The 18669-nt window shown below is 42.9% G+C and overlaps 1 protein-coding gene across 1 annotated transcript in view; it reads right to left on the bottom strand.

The window, feature by feature from the left end:
* The window catches only part of LOC120986261 (olfactory receptor 5F1-like), a 36259-nt gene extending 32545 nt beyond the window's left edge, over window positions 1–3714 (bottom strand). The window contains exon 1 of the mRNA XM_040414744.1: window positions 2803–3714. Within this exon, the coding sequence (XP_040270678.1) occupies window positions 2803–3705 (903 nt within the window). The 5' untranslated portion in view covers window positions 3706–3714. The remainder of the gene's footprint in view (window positions 1–2802) is intronic.
* Between the last annotated feature and the right edge of the window lie 14955 nt (window positions 3715–18669).

Genomic DNA, 18669 nt, shown 5'->3' with positions numbered 1-18669 from the left:
AAAATAATTGCCCAAAAACTGAAAAAAACTATGGCTCTCAGACTATGGAGACATTAAAACATGATTTTTTTGTTTCAAAAATGAAATCATTGTGTAAAAGTAAATAAATAAAAAAAATGTATACATATTAGGTATCGCTGCGTCCGTGACAACCTGCTCTATAAAAATACCATATGATCTAACCTGTCAGATGAATTTTGTAAATAACTAACAAAAAAAACTGTGCCAAAAAAGCTATTTCTTGTTACCTCGCCTCACAAAAAGTGTAATATAGAGCAACCAAAAATCATATGTACCCTAAACTAGTACCAACAAAACTTCCAATCTATCCCGTAGTTTCTAAAATTGGGTCACTTTTTTGGAGTTTCTACTCTAGGGGTGCCTCAGGGGGGCTTCAAATGGGACATGGTGTCCAAAAAAACAGTCTAGCAAAATCTGCCTTCCAAAAACCGTATGGCATTCCTTTCCTTCTGCGCCCTGCCATGTGCCCGTACAGCAGTTTACGACCACATATGGGGTGTTTCTGTAAACTACAGAATCAGGGCCATAAATAATGAGTTTTGTTTGGCTGTAAACCCTTGCTTTGTAACTGGAAAAAAAAAAATTTCATGGAAAATCTGCCAAAAAAGTGAAATTTTTAAATTGTATCTCTATTTTCCATTAAATCTTGTGCAACACCTAAAGGGTTAACAAAGTTTGTAAAAATCAGTTTTGAATACCTTGAGGGGTGTAGTTTTTTAGATGGGGTCACTTTTATTGAGTTTCTACTCTAGAGGTGCATCAGGGGGGCTTCAAATGGGACATGATGTAAAAAAAAACAGTCCAGCAAAATCTGCCTTCTAAAAACCATACGGCGCACCTTTCACTCTACACCCTACTGTGTGCCCGTACAGTAGTTTACGGCCACATATGGGGTGTTTCTGCAAACTACAGAATCGGGGCAATAAATATAGCATTTTGTTTGGCTGTTAACCCTTGCTTTGTTACTGGAAAAAATGGATTAAAATGGAAAATTTGCCCAAAAATGGAAATTCTTACATTTCATCTCCATTTGCCAATAACTCTTGTGCAACACCTAAAGGGTTAACAAAGTTTGAGAAATCAGTTTTGAATACGTTGAGGGGTGTAGTTTCTAGAATGGGGTCATTTTTGGGTGATTTCTATTATGTAAGCCTCACAAAGTGACTTCAGACCTGAACCGGTCCCTAAAAAGTGGGTTTTTGAAAATTTCTGAAAAATTTCAAGATTTTCTTCTAAACTTCTAAGCCTTGTAGCATCCCCCAAAAATAAAATATCATTCCCAACTTGATCCAAACATTAAGTAGACATATGGAGAATGTAAAGTAATAACTATTTTTTGAGGTATTACTATGTATTATAGAAGTAGAGAAATTGAAACTTGGAAATTTGCAATTTTTTTACACATTTTTGGTAAATTTGGTATTTTTTTAATAAATAAAAAATATTTTTTTTTACTTCATTTTACCAGTGTCATGAAGTACAATATGTGACGAAAAAACTATCTCAGAATGGCCTGGATAAGTCAAAGCGTTTTAAAGTTATCAGCACTTAAAGTGACACTGGTCAGATTCTCAAAAAATGGCCAAGTCCTTAAGGTGAAATAGGGCTGAGTCCTGAAGGAGTTAATGAAATGTTATAAATTTAAACAATTTAGTTGCAAAAAATGAGGGGAAGAAAGGGTAGACAACGTTCATATACTCTGGACTTGTATAAAGACCCAGAAATTTTGGGGGATAGTGACTGAAAAAATAGAGGAATGTAATTTTTTTAAAGTCCCACTTTCTCTTGAGATCTGTATTCTGGGTATGACCGATAAAATAGAAAATGCTAATGAACGAGAAGTAGCATCCAAATTACTTTATTGCGCGAGGAAATGTTTTGTAGCACACTGGGGAGATAGCTCCATACCTACAGTTAGGGAATGGGAGAACCTGACTAGAGTCTCACTAGTCAGAGAGAAATTACATTTAGTATCACCTAAGAAAAAATATGTTTGCTAAAAGGTGGCAGAGTTTGTTGAATTAGCAGAGTGTGGCAGGGGTAGGACCTGGGGGACCCGGGGGGGGGGGGGGATCGGGGGGAGGGAGACGAGCAGGTGAGCAGCGAGGTTTTAATACTAATTTTTTTTAAGTTTAGTTTCTCTTCTGTCCGCCTTCAGGAACGGACAAAGCAATAGACAGAGTGGGAGGAACAGATTGAAATATATTTCAATTAACTGTATATTGTAAAAGAAAATAGGAAAAGTGTACACAATAACCTGTATGAATAAATGTATAAATGAGCATATAACAATAAAGAATATAAAAAAAATTTAAAAAAAAGGAGAATTTTTCCAGACTTATACAGATCAAGCCACTCTTTCTTCTTACATTAACATATGTGTGTGCGTTTGTATATGTAAATATGGGCAAGGATCTTCCCCATTAAGACATAATTTTTGGACACTTGATCCCAAAAGCCACAGTTTTTCCCATAACACTGTGTGCTTAAACACCATCTGCTCCCATAAGAGAAAATTTTTGGAGGCTTTCTAATATGAAAAAGCATAACACCGACAAAGTGTGTTTTTAAACATGCTATTTGTTAACATGCATTTACCCATAACTATATATGTCAGTCAGACTAGAGGGCGTTACATACCAATTGTCAGGGCAATTAGAGCATCTTCAATTTGCAATTAATCAATTCATGTCTGAACAGAACAAAAATTTTCTGGACAGGAAGCGAATTTCAAGAAGTTTACTTATCTCTGCTTTAATGTGTTCTGACATTAAATTGTACCAGAGCTTTTTTTACATCTTGATTTCTTAAGCTATAGATCATGGGATTTAACATCGGTATTATCACTGTATAGAACACCGACACCATCCAGTCCTGATCCCCTACATAAGCAGAATTTGGTCGTAAGTACATGAAGAAAACTGGGCAGTAGAATAAGGCTACACATGTAAAGTGAGAGACACAAGTAGATAAAGACTTAATCCTACTTCTTGAAGACCCTATCTTAAACAAGGCAACAATAATGTATGTGTATGATATTACTATACAGAAGAAAGAACCTACTTCAATAGAACCAGCAACAATATATTCAAGCATCTCATTAAGATATGTATCTTTACAAGAAAGTTTTAATATAGGGTTAAAATCACAGTAAAAATGGTTGATCTGATTAGACCGACAGAACGGTAGACTAAATGCAGCACTTGTGTGAATTAATGAGTTAAGACATCCTGCAATGTATACTGAGCAAATAAGTCGAATGCATGTCAATTTGTTAACAAGGACTGCATAGTACAATGGTTTACATATAGCTACATATCGATCATAGGCCATCACTGCAAGTAACATTGCTTCAGAGCTCGCCAGGTCAATGAAGAAGAACATTTGAATTGCACAACCAGTAATGGAGATTGTCTTCTTGGCAGAGAACAAGTTGGCAATAATGTTGGGTGTTATAGTTGATGAATAAAGGACATCTACAAAGGATAAGTTCATAAGGAAGAAGTACATTGGTGTTTGCAAGCCTGGAGTTATTGTAATCAATACAATGATCATAAGATTACCCAGGACGGTTACCATGTAGACTAACAAGAAGACGAGGAAGAGAGGAAGCTGAAGGTTTGGGTTGGAGGAGAGACCAGTAAGAACAAATTCTGTTACAAATGTTTCATTCTTAATTCTCATTTTAGTGTCTCTTATTGGTATAAAAAAATTGCATTATATTTGCATTTATCTTGTGAATTAATATAAAAAAATGTTTTAAGAAACAATAGCTTGACAAATGCAATTCAATGTTTGGTCTATAGAATTCCTAATACATCACTGTGCTTTTAATTCTAAAGTAGATACATTTTCGTCCTTTTGAGATTCAAATTCACAAACACAAACATTGTCCATAAGGATTTCTTTTAATGATAATTGCTAAGTGTCTCATTAATTCTTGGGCTAACACTCAAAAAAACAGCAGTATGGGATTAATTATATTGAATTGTACAAAAGAATGTACAAAAATTCGCATTTATCTACATTCTGTAGGAGGCAAATGGGCTGTATTTTATGGAATAAAGGAATAAAGTTAATATTATAATTTTATTCCAATGTTGGAACAAATTTACCTTAACTGTTTTTACTCCAGCACAGCTCACAACTACTCTAGGATTCATGCTTAAAGGGGTTGTCTGAGTTCTGGAAAAAAAAATATAGCTCTGTAAATCTAAATGGTCAGCAATATATACATATGCTAAGCAAGTTTTAGGCAAAAAAAATATCTATTTCCTCATTTCTCTAGTTCTCTTCTGGCCTCGGTTTACCTGCAATAACAACCGTCTGTGAGGTTTTCCTCATGAATATTTGTGCCCCTCCCCCTGCTCTGCAAAGGGAGTGAATAAAAATCTGCCATGAGTGCAATGTCTGACTGCTGGGATAGTCATTAGCATGTTGTACAATGACACTGCTGATACACACAGGATCTTTCTTCTACCTGTTCTTGTGCAATTCTCTACAGAACTCCTCTAGTCTGTCAGCTCCAACATTTGTCTTTTCACTGCCTGCAGCTGCTTAGCAAAGCCTCCAGCCCTGAGTCTGTGCTGCAGAAGGGGTTAATCTTTCTTAATGAACCCGGTGGGAAGGAGACACAGGGAAGACAGCAGCAGATGGCAGTGCAGGGGGTGTGGCCAGCACAGTGATGTCTCATGCATAGACACAGACCTGCTCCTTCAGGCCTGTGAACGAGACATCATCAGAGCAGAGAGAGAAGCTGACATCATAGGTCATGTAAAATCTGAGAAAGGAGCCACTGCAGATAAAGGAAGTGAATTGTAAACCACTTACATTTTATTAGTTAGAAACATACTGTGGCGAAACCAACCTCGTCACTGGGTTTTGGAGAGGCCTGTTTATCAGCCTCTTGCCTCAGGATTATGGCCCATACTAACTTTTAAACCCCTGAACCTATTCAAGTGAATTTTGGATAGGTTTGTCCCCAAGTTATACTGTTTAAATTGATGTAAGTTATATGTATGGCCAATGTAAACTCACAAAGTTGTAACAATTTATAATAAGTGTAACTTGTCAGCTTGGGAGGAATATGCTGGGTGTGTTTCTATTGTGCCATTGTCCCATTGTGTGTTTAAATGGTGATGTCTGTCCTGTTGTCTGCACATGTGTATTGGTGATTTCTCTTTGTCTTGAGAGATAATTGGATTACGCCTCGGGTGTCTCCAGGGCAGAGAGGAGGAAACCATGATGCATTGTGGGGATGTATTGTCTCTGTGTATCCTACAGTGCTGCATATGTGTCCTATGTCACCAGTCTTCATTCTGGTCCCCTAGGGGCGTGTACACCAGATGGGCTTGGTTGTTTTATACCTCCCTGTGGGCGGACCTGTATTTGCAAACAACTGTAATAAAAACCAGGCTGGGTGTGCCAGTACCTCAGACCACTGCTTGACCCTCAACACGGAGCCTTGTCTCGTTATTGGGGGGATCCGCTGTATGCTGTTATAGACTGATTGCCAGGAGTGTAAGCTGATTCCTGTTCGTCTGCTAGCAGCTAATCGTGAGGTTCCAGTTTGGAGTGCTACTTTGTATCCAGTTCGGGAGGTTGGTGTCCTGCAGTAGCTTGGCCTGTCTCTCAGAAAGGGGCATATCGCCTAAACGGATTTTAACCCCTTGTCTGCTGAAGCGGTCCGTTACATTGGTGGCAAGCAGCGGGATCGTTCCTACAGCCAGAAGGACAGCTACAGGAGACACCATTTCTTTGGATTTTACAACTTAAGGGCAACGCATGTCTCAGTACAGTGACCCTAAAAGCACCAGGATGGAACCAGCAGTGGAGTACAGATACTCTGTGGAGGAATTTGACCGTATGATTTGGTTGCGGCTGAACTTCTTCGGACCCAATCCAGCTGAGAAATATGTGAAGTTCGTGAGGAGTCTAGTGTTCAAGACCCTACTATACCGGGCAGAAGGTGACGGTCAGCTGCCACGTTGGGTGGACCTCCACCGGAAGTTACAGTTGCGGGACAGAGAGAGCTCAGTCTCCCCTCCCCAGCGGCAGAGTGTCCAGCAGGGAATCGGGAGCCCAGTCTCCATTCCCCAGTGGCAGTGTGAATTGCAGGGAATTGGGAGCCCAGTCTCCATTCCCCAGCGGCAGTGTGAAGTGCAGGGAGAGGAGAGCAGCATCCTCCCTCTCCAGTGGCAGGCTGAGTTACAGGGGGCAGAGGTAGTTGTTCCTGCCCCCCAGCAGCAGAGTGATATGCCGGGAAGGCAGTGTGAAATGCAGGGAGAGGAGAGCAGCGTCCTCCCTCCCCAGCGGCAGGCTGAGTTACAGGGGGCAGAGGTAGTTGTCCCTGCCCCCCAGCAGCAGAGTGATTTTTTGGGAATTGGGAGCCCAGTCTCCATTCCCCAGCGGCAGGCGGAGTTACAGGGGGCAGAGACAGCCGGTCCTGTCCCCCAGCGGCAGAGTGTCCAGCAGGGAATAGAGAGCCCAGTCTCCTTTCCCGAGCAGCAGGACACTGTATTGGGAGCGGAGACGGTCGGTCGCCCTCCCCAGCGGCTGGAAGTATGTATGGGAGAGGAGCTCGTTACCCCCTCTCCCCAGCGGCAGCTTAACGCACCAGGGGGAGACAGTAACCCCCACAACAGTGCAGATGGGACCGTGGTCTCTGCACCTACAGCACAGGGGGTAGAGACAGTCGGTCTCCCCCTCCAACAACCAGACTCTAAGCCAGGGAGCAACACAGAGACCGGGAGTACAAGCTTCCAACATAACCTTGGTGGACTCACTGGACAGAGACAGGCTACCAAATGCAACAGGTCCAGTATTGGGCTGTGGGTGGGCTGCCAGACTAACTCAGGTACCGACCGGCGTGAGGTCAGGTATCTGGTTAGTCTTCCCTGGGGGGGGGAAAATGTGTGGCAAAACCAACCTCGCCACTGGGTTTTGGAGAGGCCTGTTTATCAGCCTCATGCCTCAGGATTATGGCCCATACGAACTTTTAAACCCCTGAACCTATTCAAGTGAATTTTGGATAGGTTTGTCCCCAAGTTATACTGTTTAAATTGATATAAGTTATATGTATGGCCAATGTAAACTCACAAAGTTGTAACAATTTAATAAGTGCAACTTTTCAGCTTGGGAGGAATATGCTGGGTGTGTTTCTATTGTGCCATTGTCCCATTGTGTGTTTAAAATGTGATGTCTGTCCTGTTGTCTGCACATGTGTATTGGTGATTTCTCTTTGTCTTGAGAGATAATTGGATTACGTCTCAGGTGTCTCCAGGGAAGAGAGGAGGAAACCATGATGCATTGTGGGGATGTATTGTCTCTGTGTATCCTACAGTGCTGCATATCTGTCCTATGTCACCAGTCTTCATTCTGGTCCCCTAGGGGCGTGTACACCAGATGGGCTTGGTTGTTTTATACCTCCCTGTGGGCGGACCTGTATTTGCAAACAACTGTAATAAAAACCAGATTGGGTGTGCCAGCACCTCAGACCACTGCTTGACCCTCAACACGGAGCCTTGTCTCATTATTGGAGGGATCCGCGGTATGCTGTTATAGACTGATTGCCAGGAGTGTAAGCTGATTCCTGTTCGTCTGCTAGCAGCTATTCGTGAGGTTCCAGTTTGGAGTGCTACTTTGTATCCAGTTTGGGAGGTTGGTGTCCTGCAGTAGCTGGGCCTGTCTCTCAGAAAGGGGCATATCGCCTAAACGGATTTTAACCCCTTGTCTGCTGAAGCGGTCCGTTACACATACAAAGAACAAAAAAATAACCCAGAAATCCCCTTTAAAGTGTGTAGGTAGCCAGTATGCTCAGCAATGATAATTAATTTCTTAGCACATTATAGAGGCAGTTATAATGGTTTATGCTAGCTACTGCTAAACGGAATGGATAGGGCAAACATACGGATGCATTTCCGTATTTGTTCCGTTTTTTTTGCGGACCCATTGACTTAAATGGAGCCACGGAACGTGATTTGCGGGCAATAATAGAACATGAGTTTAAAGAGACAGGGGGCACACCAAATACTAAAAGGAGTGCAAAGGGTGGAAAAGCTACATATGACAAGTCATCTGACCCAAAGAGAGAGTCAAAAAGGGCCACCCCATAAATGCACATCCAACCATGAAGGATATAAAAATATATATAAAGTTTATTGGACACAACAACACACACGCATTAAAAAATTGTATACAACATAGAACAAAGTGCGGTATGCAATAGAATATATGAAACCGACACACACAGGTCCACTGAGCTATCGCATATAGATGTATGCGTTATCAACCAGCATATAAAACGGCGACACGCGTTGGGCGCTTGTCATGTTTCCAGGTCCACTGCACCAGCTGAATATGTAGGTTTTGGCTCTTGATATTTGACCTTATGCTGGTCTATCTGGATCTTCAATTTTAGTGGTCTTACCTTACCTTACATTTGCTATATGTGTCTTATTGTATTGTTTTATATGCTGGTTGATAACGCATACATCTATATGCGATAGCTCAGTGGACCTGTGTGTGTCGGTTTCATATATTCTATTGCATACCGCACTTTGTTCTATGTTGTATACAATTTTTTAATGCGTGTGTGTTGTTGTGTCTAATAAACTTTATATATATTTTTATATCCTTCATGGTTGGATGTGCATTTATGGGGTGGCCCTTTTTGACTCTCTCTTTGGGTCAGATGACTTGTCAATAATAGAACATGTTCTATCTTTCAACGGAACGGAAAAACAGAAATACGGAAATGGAATGCATACGGAGTACATTCTGTTCATTTTGCGGAACCATTGAAATGAATGGTTCCGTATACGGACCGTATACGGAACGCAAAAAATGGCCCGAAAACCAGAAAAAAAAAAGGTAGTGTGAAAGAGGCCTAACTTTGGAAAGATCATTGCACGGTAAATGGGATCTGTAGTTTCAGTCTATCCTTGACCACCTCAAATATTGAACTCCAGAACTGTCCAATCTCTTGACAAAGCCAGAGTAGGTGCAGAAAATCTGCCATGTGATAACTACAATGTGGGAAAGAGAGGTATCCTTTATTCCCATCTTGTTCAAAAAGGTGGAAGTAATGTATAACCTGTGAAATATATAAAATTTAACCAAAATGTGATTTAAATTATGTGACACATTTACCAAGTTGTCATAAATACTTTCCCAGTAGGGATGAGCGAACCCGAACTGTATAGTTCGGGTTCGTACCGAATTTTGGGGTGTCCGTGACACGGACCCGAACCCGAACATTTTCGTAAAAGTCCGGGTTCGGGTTCGGTGTTCGGCGCTTTCTTGGCGCTTTTTGAAAGGCTGCAAAGCAGCCAATCAACAAGCGTCATACTACTTGCCCCAAGAGGCCATCACAGCCATGCCGCACGTCACTCTGCTATGATCAGTATAGGGAGAGGTTGCAGCTGCGACGTTAGGGTGAGATTAGGCAGATTAACTCCTCCAAAAGACTTCATTCTGTGATCGATCTGCAGCTGTGGATCATTGAAGTGCTATTATTGACTTGCTCACTTTTTTGAGGCTGCCCAGAGCGTTTTTAGATCACTTTTTTTCTGGGGTGATCGGCAGCCATTTTGTGACTTGTGGTGCGCCAGCACAAGCTATCACCAAGTGTATTTAACCATCGATAGTGTGGTTATTTTGTGCTATATCCTACATCAGCTGCAGGCTGAGCCTGTGTCACCGAAGTGCATTTAACCATCAACAGTCTGGTTATTTTTTGGCCATATACTACATCAGCTGCAGGCAGAGCCTGTGTCACCGAAGTGCATTTAACCATCGACAGTCTGATTATTTTTTGGCCATATACTACATCTGGTGCAGGCTGAGCCTGTGTCACCCAAGTGCATTTAACCATCAACAGTGTGGTTATTTTTTGGCCATATATTACATCAGGGGCAAGTTGAGCCTGTCACCCAGCGCCTAATAAATAGACCTGACATTTCTATTCAACCAAATCTGTACTGTTTTAGCTGGTCAAGTTATTTGTAGTGACCGTAAAAGCACACTTTTTTTTTTGGGTTGAAAAACCATTCCCAAATTTGCCATTCTCAAAATAACTAGTTTCTGGTATTTGAGGCCTACTTGAAATCTATCCCAAAAAGAATATCTTACATTGAAGCTAGTGATAGTGTCATTCAGAAAAACCTAAGACACACGCTAGCGTGCAGATAGAAGTCTGATTCTGTGATTAAACCTATACCTGTCACACAGCGCAAAAAAAAACAGGCCTCACATCTCTATTTAACCAAATCTGTACTGTTTTAGCTGGTCAAGTTTTTTGTAGTGACCGTAAAAGCACACTTTTTTTCTGGGTTGAAAAACCATTCCCAAATTTGCCATTCTCAAAATAACTAGTTTCTGGTATTTGAGGCCTACTTGAAATCTATCCCAAAAAGAATATCTTACATTGAAGCTAGTGATAGTGTCATTCAGAAAAACCTAAGACACACGCTAGCGTGCAGATAGAAGTCTGATTCTGTGATTAAACCTATACCTGTCACACAGCGCAAAAAAAAAACAGGCCTCACATCTGTATTTAACCAAATCTGTACTGTTTTAGCTGGTCAAGTTATTTGTAGTGACCGTAAAAGCACACTTTTTTTTCTGGGTTGAAAAACCATTCCCAAATTTGCCATTCTCAAAATAACTAGTTTCTGGTATTTGAGGCCTACTTGAAATCTATCCCAAAAAGGATATCTTACATTGAAGGTATTAATAGTGTCATTCAGAAAAACCTAAGACACACGCTACCGTGCAGATAGAAGTCTGATTCTGAGATTAAACCTTAACCTGTCACACAGTGCAAAAAAAAACAGGTCTCACATTTCTATTCAAGCAAATCTGCACTGTTTTAGCTGCTCAAGTTATTTGTAGTGACCGTAAAAGCACACTTTTTTTTCTGGGTTGAAAAACTATTCCCAAATTTGCCATTCTCCAAATAACTAGTTTCTGGTAATTGAGGCCTACTTGAAATCTATCCCAAAAAGGATATCTTACATTGAAGGTATTGATAGTGTCATTCAGAAAAACCTAAGACACACGCTACCGTGCAGATTGAAGTCTGATTCTGAGATTAAACCTTAACCTGTCACACAGTGCAAAAAAAAACAGGTCTCACATTTCTATTCAAGCAAATCTGTACTGTTTTAGCTGGTCAAGTTATTTGTAGCGACCGTAAAAGCCCTTTTTTTTTTCTGGGTTGAAAAACTAATCCCAAATTTGCCATTCTCCAAATAACTAGTTTCTAGTATTTGAGGCCTACTTGAAATCTATCCCAAAAAGGATATCTTACATTGAAGGTATTGATAGTGTCATTCAGAAAAACCTAAGACACACGCTACCGTGCAGATAGAAGTCTGATTCTGAGATTAAAACTTAACCTGTCACACAGTGCAAAAAAAAACAGGTCTCACATTTCTATTCAACCAAATCTGTACAGTTTTAGCTGCTCAAGTTATTTGTAGTGACTGTAAAAGCACACTTTTTTTTCTGGGTCGAAAAACTATTCCCAAATTTGCCATTCTCAAAATAACTAGTTTCTGGTATTTGAGGCCTACTTGAAATCTATCCCAAAAAGGATATTATCACGGTCGGCGTGGCTATCACATACGTGACACAGAGGGAGGGAACGAGGAAGGCCCTGCCAAGTGAGAGGGAAGATGGTGACCCCTGACTCACCTGGCGGCTGGCACCTGGCTGCCCTTACGTCCCTAGACGGGTTCCTCACCCGTACGCCGATCACGTGCCTAAAGCCCTGGCTTTCCCTGAGCTGAGCCCTAGGTAGTGAGCAGGGCGATGGGAACACTAGTCCGCACCACTAACTCTAAGGGAAAACACCAAGGGGAGGACAGACAACACAGACTCAACATATATTCCCAGGTGGGCGACAACAAGAGACAACAATAAGCCAAACAGGGATCCGGAGGGTAGCACACAGGAACAACAACCAGGATTAACCACTCCAGTGGGTCAGTATAGATGTCCAGGCAGGAAGCTCTATAACTGGCAACTAGAGAAGTGTGAGGGGAGAATATAAGGAGGTAGGGAGTGGCAGACAAGAAACAGCTGAGGAGGAGAAGCTACGGATCCCTGAGAGAGACAAAAAGGATAGCAAGGCAAACACAGAAAACAATAACTAAGAAACACCGTGATCTTTAGAAATAGAGCGCGCAGCCACCCGCTGCGACTTCCTGACCCCGGGTATAACGGAGTCAGACGTGGCTCTTGATACCCTCGTGACAGTACCCCCCCTTTCACGAGGGGCCTCCGGACACTCAGGACCAGGTCTCTCCGGATGAGAGGCATGGAAAGTCTGAATTAACCTGTTGGCGTTTACCTCTGACGCTGGAACCCACATTCTTTCCTCGGGACCGTAACCCCTCCAATGCACCAGATACTGAAGAGAGCGGCGGACCCGACGAGAATCAACAATTCTGGCTATTTGAAACTCCAGATTACCATCCACAATAACAGGAGGAGGTGGCAGCGGCGATGGTTCTAGAGGTGGAACATACTTCTTGAGTAACGATTTATGGAAGACGTTATGGATCTTAAAAGTCTGAGGTAGCTCCAGGCTAAAAGCCACAGGGTTAATGACGGCTACTATTTTATAGGGACCAATGAACCTAGGACCCAGTTTCCAAGAGGGAACCTTCAACTTAATATTCCTAGTAGACAACCACACATAGTCATTCACTCCTAGGTCCGGACCTGGCGACCGTTTCTTATCGGCCATGCATTTATATTTACCACTCATCTTTTTCAAGTTAACTTGCACCTTCTGCCATACCGATGAAAGAGATGAAGAAAACCTTTCCTCTTCGGGAACCCCAGAAGACCCCCCCTCTTTGAAAGTACAAAATTGGGGATGAAAACCGTATGCACCAAGGAATGGTGACTTGCCAGTTGACTCCTGATAATGATTATTTATGGCAAACTCAGCTAACGGTAAATATGATGACCACAACTCTTGGTTTTCAGACACAAAACACCTTAAATATGTTTCTAGGTTTTGGTTGGTACGCTCAGTCTGTCCATTCGACTGAGGATGGAAGGCTGAGGAAAAGGACAAGTGAACCCCCAAACGGGAACAAAAAGCCTTCCAAAACTTAGAAATAAACTGGGTTCCCCGATCCGAAACCACATCGGAAGGAACCCCGTGAAGCTTCACGATTTCACTGATAAACACCTGAGCGAGAGTTTTAGCATTAGGAAGTGCGGGTAGCGCAATAAAGTGTACCATTTTGCTAAACCTGTCTACTACTACCAAGATAACTGTTTTACCCGCCGACAACGGTAAGTCAGTGATGAAATCCATTGACAGATGTGTCCATGGCCTATTGGGGATGAAAAGTGGCAATAAAGACCCTGCTGGACGTGTATGAGAGACTTTCGCGCGTGCACAAGTAGAACAAGTAGACACGAAATCCATTACATCCTGACGCAACCTTGGCCACCAAAAACGACGAGATAAAAGCTCCAAGGTTGCTTTACTACCCGGGTGTCCAGAAACTGCCGAATTATGATGTTCTTTTAATAATTCAAGACGCAGGTTTAACGGTACAAACAATTTCTCTGAGGGACAAGAGGCCGGGGCGTCCCCCTGAGCCTCTAACACCTTTCCCTCTAGAACAGAGTGTACAGCAGAGACAACCACTCCTCTTTGTAAAATAGGTACCGGTTAACAAACATTACCCCCTCCAGGGAAACTACGAGATAATGCGTCTGCCTTGGTATTTTTTGCCCCAGGACGATAGGTGATTACAAAGTTAAATCTGGTAAAGAATAGCGACCACCTAGCTTGTCTAGGGGTGAGACGTTTAGCCGATTCTAGGTACAGAAGGTTCTTGTGATCCGTAATCACTGTGACGGGGTGGATTGCTCCCTCTAAGAAGTGACGCCACTCTTCAAGCGCCAGTTTAATCGCCAACAGTTCCCTATTTCCAATATCATAATTCCTCTCCGCAGAAGATAATTTTTTGGAAAAGAAAGCGCAAGGACGCCATTTGCCAGGAGACGGACCCTGAGACAATACAGCTCCCACTCCCACCTCTGATGCATCTACCTCGACAATAAAAGGCTGGGAGACATCAGGTTGAATTAGAACAGGTGCCGAGGTAAACCTCTCCTTTAGAGAGGAAAATGCATCTTTAGCGGCGTCAGACCATTTGGAAAAATCCGTCCCCTTCCTAGTCATGTCGGTAAGGGGTTTAACGATCACTGAATAATTTTTAATGAACTTTCTATAGAAATTATCTAAACCCAAAAACCGTTGTAGGGCTTTAAGGTTCTCAGGAAGATCCCAATCTAAAATTGCCTGGACCTTCCCAGGATCCATGCGGAAACCTGAAGCAGATAATAGATATCCCAGGAACTGTAATTCCTGAACAGCGAAGACACATTTTTCAATTTTCGCATATAATTTATTCGTCCGTAGGACCTGCAGTACTTGCCTGACATGCACCTCATGTGTTTTCAGATCAGCCGAATAAATTAAGATATCATCTAGGTAAATGACTACAAACCTGCCGATGAGATGACTAAAAATATCATTAATGAAATGTTGGAAGACAGCAGGGGCATTGGTCAGACCGAAAGGCATAACTAGATTTTCATAATGCCCCTCAGGGGTGTTAAAAGCTGTCTTCCACTCATCCCCTTCCCTGATACGAATCAGATTGTAGGCCCCCCTAAGATCAAGTTTGGAGAACCACTTAGCACCAGCAATCTGATTAAAAAGGTCAGGAATGAGAGGAAGAGGGTATGGGTCACGGATGGTTATCTGGTTTAACTCACGGAAATCTAAGCAAGGACGCAGGCCCCCCATCTTTCTTTTTAACAAAGAAAAACCCTGCAGCCACGGGTGAAGAAGAGGGTCTGATGTGTCCCTTAGCCAGACTCTCGGAGATATAATCTTTCATGGCTTGTCTCTCGGGACCCGAAAGATTATACAACCTGGATTTGGGTAATTTTGCCCCGGGAATCAGGTTAACCGGGCAATCATAAGGACGATGAGGTGGTAGTTTCTGACAACCCTTTTCAGAAAAAACGTCCTCAAAGTCCGAAATAAATGTAGGTAGGGAAGCTATGGAGGCGATTAAGCAATTGTTATTTAAGTAATTCCCTCTGCAATGCTCACTCCACTCCAATATCTCCCTGGCCTGCCAATCCACCACTAGATTGTGCGCCACCAACCAGGGAAGACCCAATACCACCGGAGAGGGAAGGCCCTCCAGAACGTAACATGCAAGACACTCATTATGGTGGTCCCCTACCCGAAGGTGTAAATTACGAACAATGTGGGTGAGGTTTCTCTGAGACAGAGGAGCAGAATCTATAGCGAATACGGGAATAGGTCTCTGCAGCGTACAGAGAGACAAACCCATAGTGCGGGCAAAATGGGCATCAATCAAGTTTACCCCTGCTCCACTGTCTAGAAAAACAGAAATAGACTCCGTCTTAACACCAAAAACAATGACCGCTGGTAACACAAATTGAGATGTTCGTATGGAGGAAACGTATACCCCCCGGCTGACATCCTCCGCACAGCCCGTGGTTAGTAGTTTTTCCGACGGTCTTTTGTTTTTGAGAAAGGAGGGACAGACATTAATGAAATGACCCCTCCCCCACAGAAAAAACAAGCCCCCCCCCTACGGCGAACCTCGGGAGGACGGACCTGACGAGAAGTTCCGCCTAGCTGCATAGGCTCATCTAAGTCAGTACAGGCTGACTGTTGCTTGGGAGAGGTAACCAATTGCTCCGGAATTTTCGATCTCTCCCTAAGACGTCTATCTATTCTGATAGAGAGGGACATAACAGCATCAAGGGAAAGGGGGGTCTCATACAGCGCCAGTGCATCCTTAACCCTTTCAGATAACCCAGAGCAGAACTGACTCCTGAGAGCCGGGTCGTTCCACTGAGTATCCGTAGCCCACCTACGGAACTCTGAGCAATATTCCTCTGCTGACCGATCTCCCTGTAGGAGTCTCCGTAACTTCGACTCAGCCAGGGCGACTCGGTCAGGGTCATCATATATGAGACCCAAAGCCCCAAAAAATCTCTCCACTGACCGAAGAGCCTGAGAACCAGGGGGTAACGAGAACGCCCAGGATTGCGGATCCCCCTGAAGCAGGGTAATGACAATCCCTACCCGCTGTTCTTCATGACCTGAGGAGTAAGGGCGCAACTTAAAATATAATTTGCAGGCCTCACGGAACGTTGCAAATTTGTCCCTTCCCCCAGAAAATCTGTCGGGAAGAGCAACCTTGGGTTCAGTGACAACCTGGTTACCCATAGCAACCGCTGGGGGTGCGGTCTGCTGCATTTGCTGCTGTTGTTGGAGAACAGACGCCTTCAATCCTGCCACCTCCAAAGACAGGCTTTGAAGCTGTTCTGCCAAGGCATCAATAGGATCCATATTGGATTCAAAGTAGAGAGAGAGAAAAAAAAACAACAATTTAAAAAAAAATTATTATTATTTTTCTCAAAAAGTAAAGGCCAGTTATAATATCACGTTCGGCGTGGCTATCACATACGTGACACAGAGGGAGAGAACGAGGAAGGCCCTGCCCAAGTGAGAGGGAAGATGGTGACCCCTGACTCACCTGGCGGCTGGCACCTGGCTGCCCTGACGTCCCTAGACGGGTTCCTCACCCGTACGCCGATCACGTGCCTAAAGCCCTGGCTTTCCCTGAGCTGAGCCCTAGGTAGTGAGCAGGGCGATGGGAACACTAGTCCGCACTACTAACTCTAAGGGAAAACAAAAAGGGGAGGACAGACAACACAGACTCAACATATATTCCCAGGTGGGCGACAACAAGAGACAACAATAAGCCAAACAGGGATCCGGAGGGTAGCACACAGGAACAACAACCAGGATTAACCACTCCAGTGGGTCAGTATAGATGTCCAGGCAGGAAGCTCTATAACTGGCAACTAGAGAAGTGTGAGGGGAGAATATAAGGAGGTAGGCAGACAAGAAACAGCTGAGGAGGAGAAGCTACGGATCCCTGAGAGAGACAAAAAGGATAGCAAGGCAAACACAGAAAACAATAACTAAGAAACACCGTGATCTTTAGAAATAGAGCGCGCAGCCACCCGCTGCGACTTCCTGACCCCGGGTATAACGGAGTCAGACGTGGCTCTTGATACCCTCGTGACAGATATCTTACATTGAAGGTATTGATAGTGTCATTCAGAAAAACCTAAGACACATGCTACCGTGCAGATAGAAGTCTGATTCTAAGATTAAACCTTAACCTGTCACACAGTGCAAAAAAAACCAGGTCTCACATTTCTATTCAAGCAAATCTGTACTGTTTTAGCTGCTCAAGTTATTTGTAGTGACCGTAAAAGCACACTTTTTTTTCTGGGTTTAAAAACTATTCCCAAATTTGCCATTCTCAAAATAACTAGTTTCTGGTATTTGAGGCCTACTTGAAATCTATCCCAAAAAGGATATCTTACATTGAAGGTATTAATAGTGTCATTCAGAAAAACCTAAGACACACGCTACCGTGCAGATAGAAGTCTGATTCTGAGATTAAACCTTAACCTGTCACACAGTGCAAAAAAAAACAGGTCTCACATTTCTATTCAAGCAAATCTGTACTGTTTTAGGTGCTCAAGTTATTTGTAGTGACCGTAAAAGCACACTTTTTTTTCTGGGTTGAAAAACTATTCCCAAATTTGCCATTTTCCAAATAACTAGTTTCTGGTATTTGAGGCCTACTTGAAATCTATCCCAAAAAGGATATCTTACATTGAAGGTATTAATAGTGTCATTCAGAAAAACCTAAGACACACGCTACCGTGCAGATAGAAGTCTGATTCTGAGATTAAACCTTAACCTGTCACACAGTGCAAAAAAAAACAGGTCTCACATTTCTATTCAAGCAAATCTGTACTGTTTTAGGTGCTCAAGTTATTTGTAGTGACCGTAAAAGCACACTTTTTTTTCTGGGTTGAAAAACTATTCCCAAATTTGCCATTTTCCAAATAACTAGTTTCTGGTATTTGAGGCCTACTTGAAATCTATCCCAAAAAGGATATCTTACATTGAAGGTATTGATAGTGTCATTCAGAAAAACCTAAGACACACGCTACCGTGCAGATAGAAGTCTGATTCTGAGATTAAACCTTAACCTGTCACACAGTGCAAAAAAAAACAGGTCTCACATATCTATTCAAGCAAATCTGTACTGTTTTAGCTGCTCAAGTTATTTGTAGTGACCGTAAAAGCACACTTTTTTTTCTGGGTTGAAAAACTATTCCCAAATTTGCCATTCTCAAAATTGTGGTGAACGGAAACAATGAGGAAAACATCTAATAAGGGACGCGGACGCGGACGTGGACGTGGACATGGTCGTGGTGGTGTTAGTGGACCCTCTGGTGCTGGGAGAGGACGTGGCCGTTCTGCCACAGCCACACGTCCTAGTGTACCAACTACCTCAGGTCCCAGTAGCCGCCAGAATTTACAGGGATATTTGGTGGGGCCCAATGCCGTTCTAAGGATGGTAAGGCCTGAGCAGGTACAGGCATTAGTCAATTGGGTGGCCGACAGTGCATCCAGCACGTTCACATTATCTCCCACCCAGTCTTATGCAGAAAGCGCACAGATGGCGCATGAAA

Source organism: Bufo bufo, chromosome 1 (genome assembly GCF_905171765.1).
Source record: "Bufo bufo chromosome 1, aBufBuf1.1, whole genome shotgun sequence".
Taxonomy (NCBI): Eukaryota; Metazoa; Chordata; class Amphibia; order Anura; family Bufonidae; genus Bufo; species Bufo bufo.
This window is presented reverse-complemented; position numbering and strand designations above follow the sequence as displayed.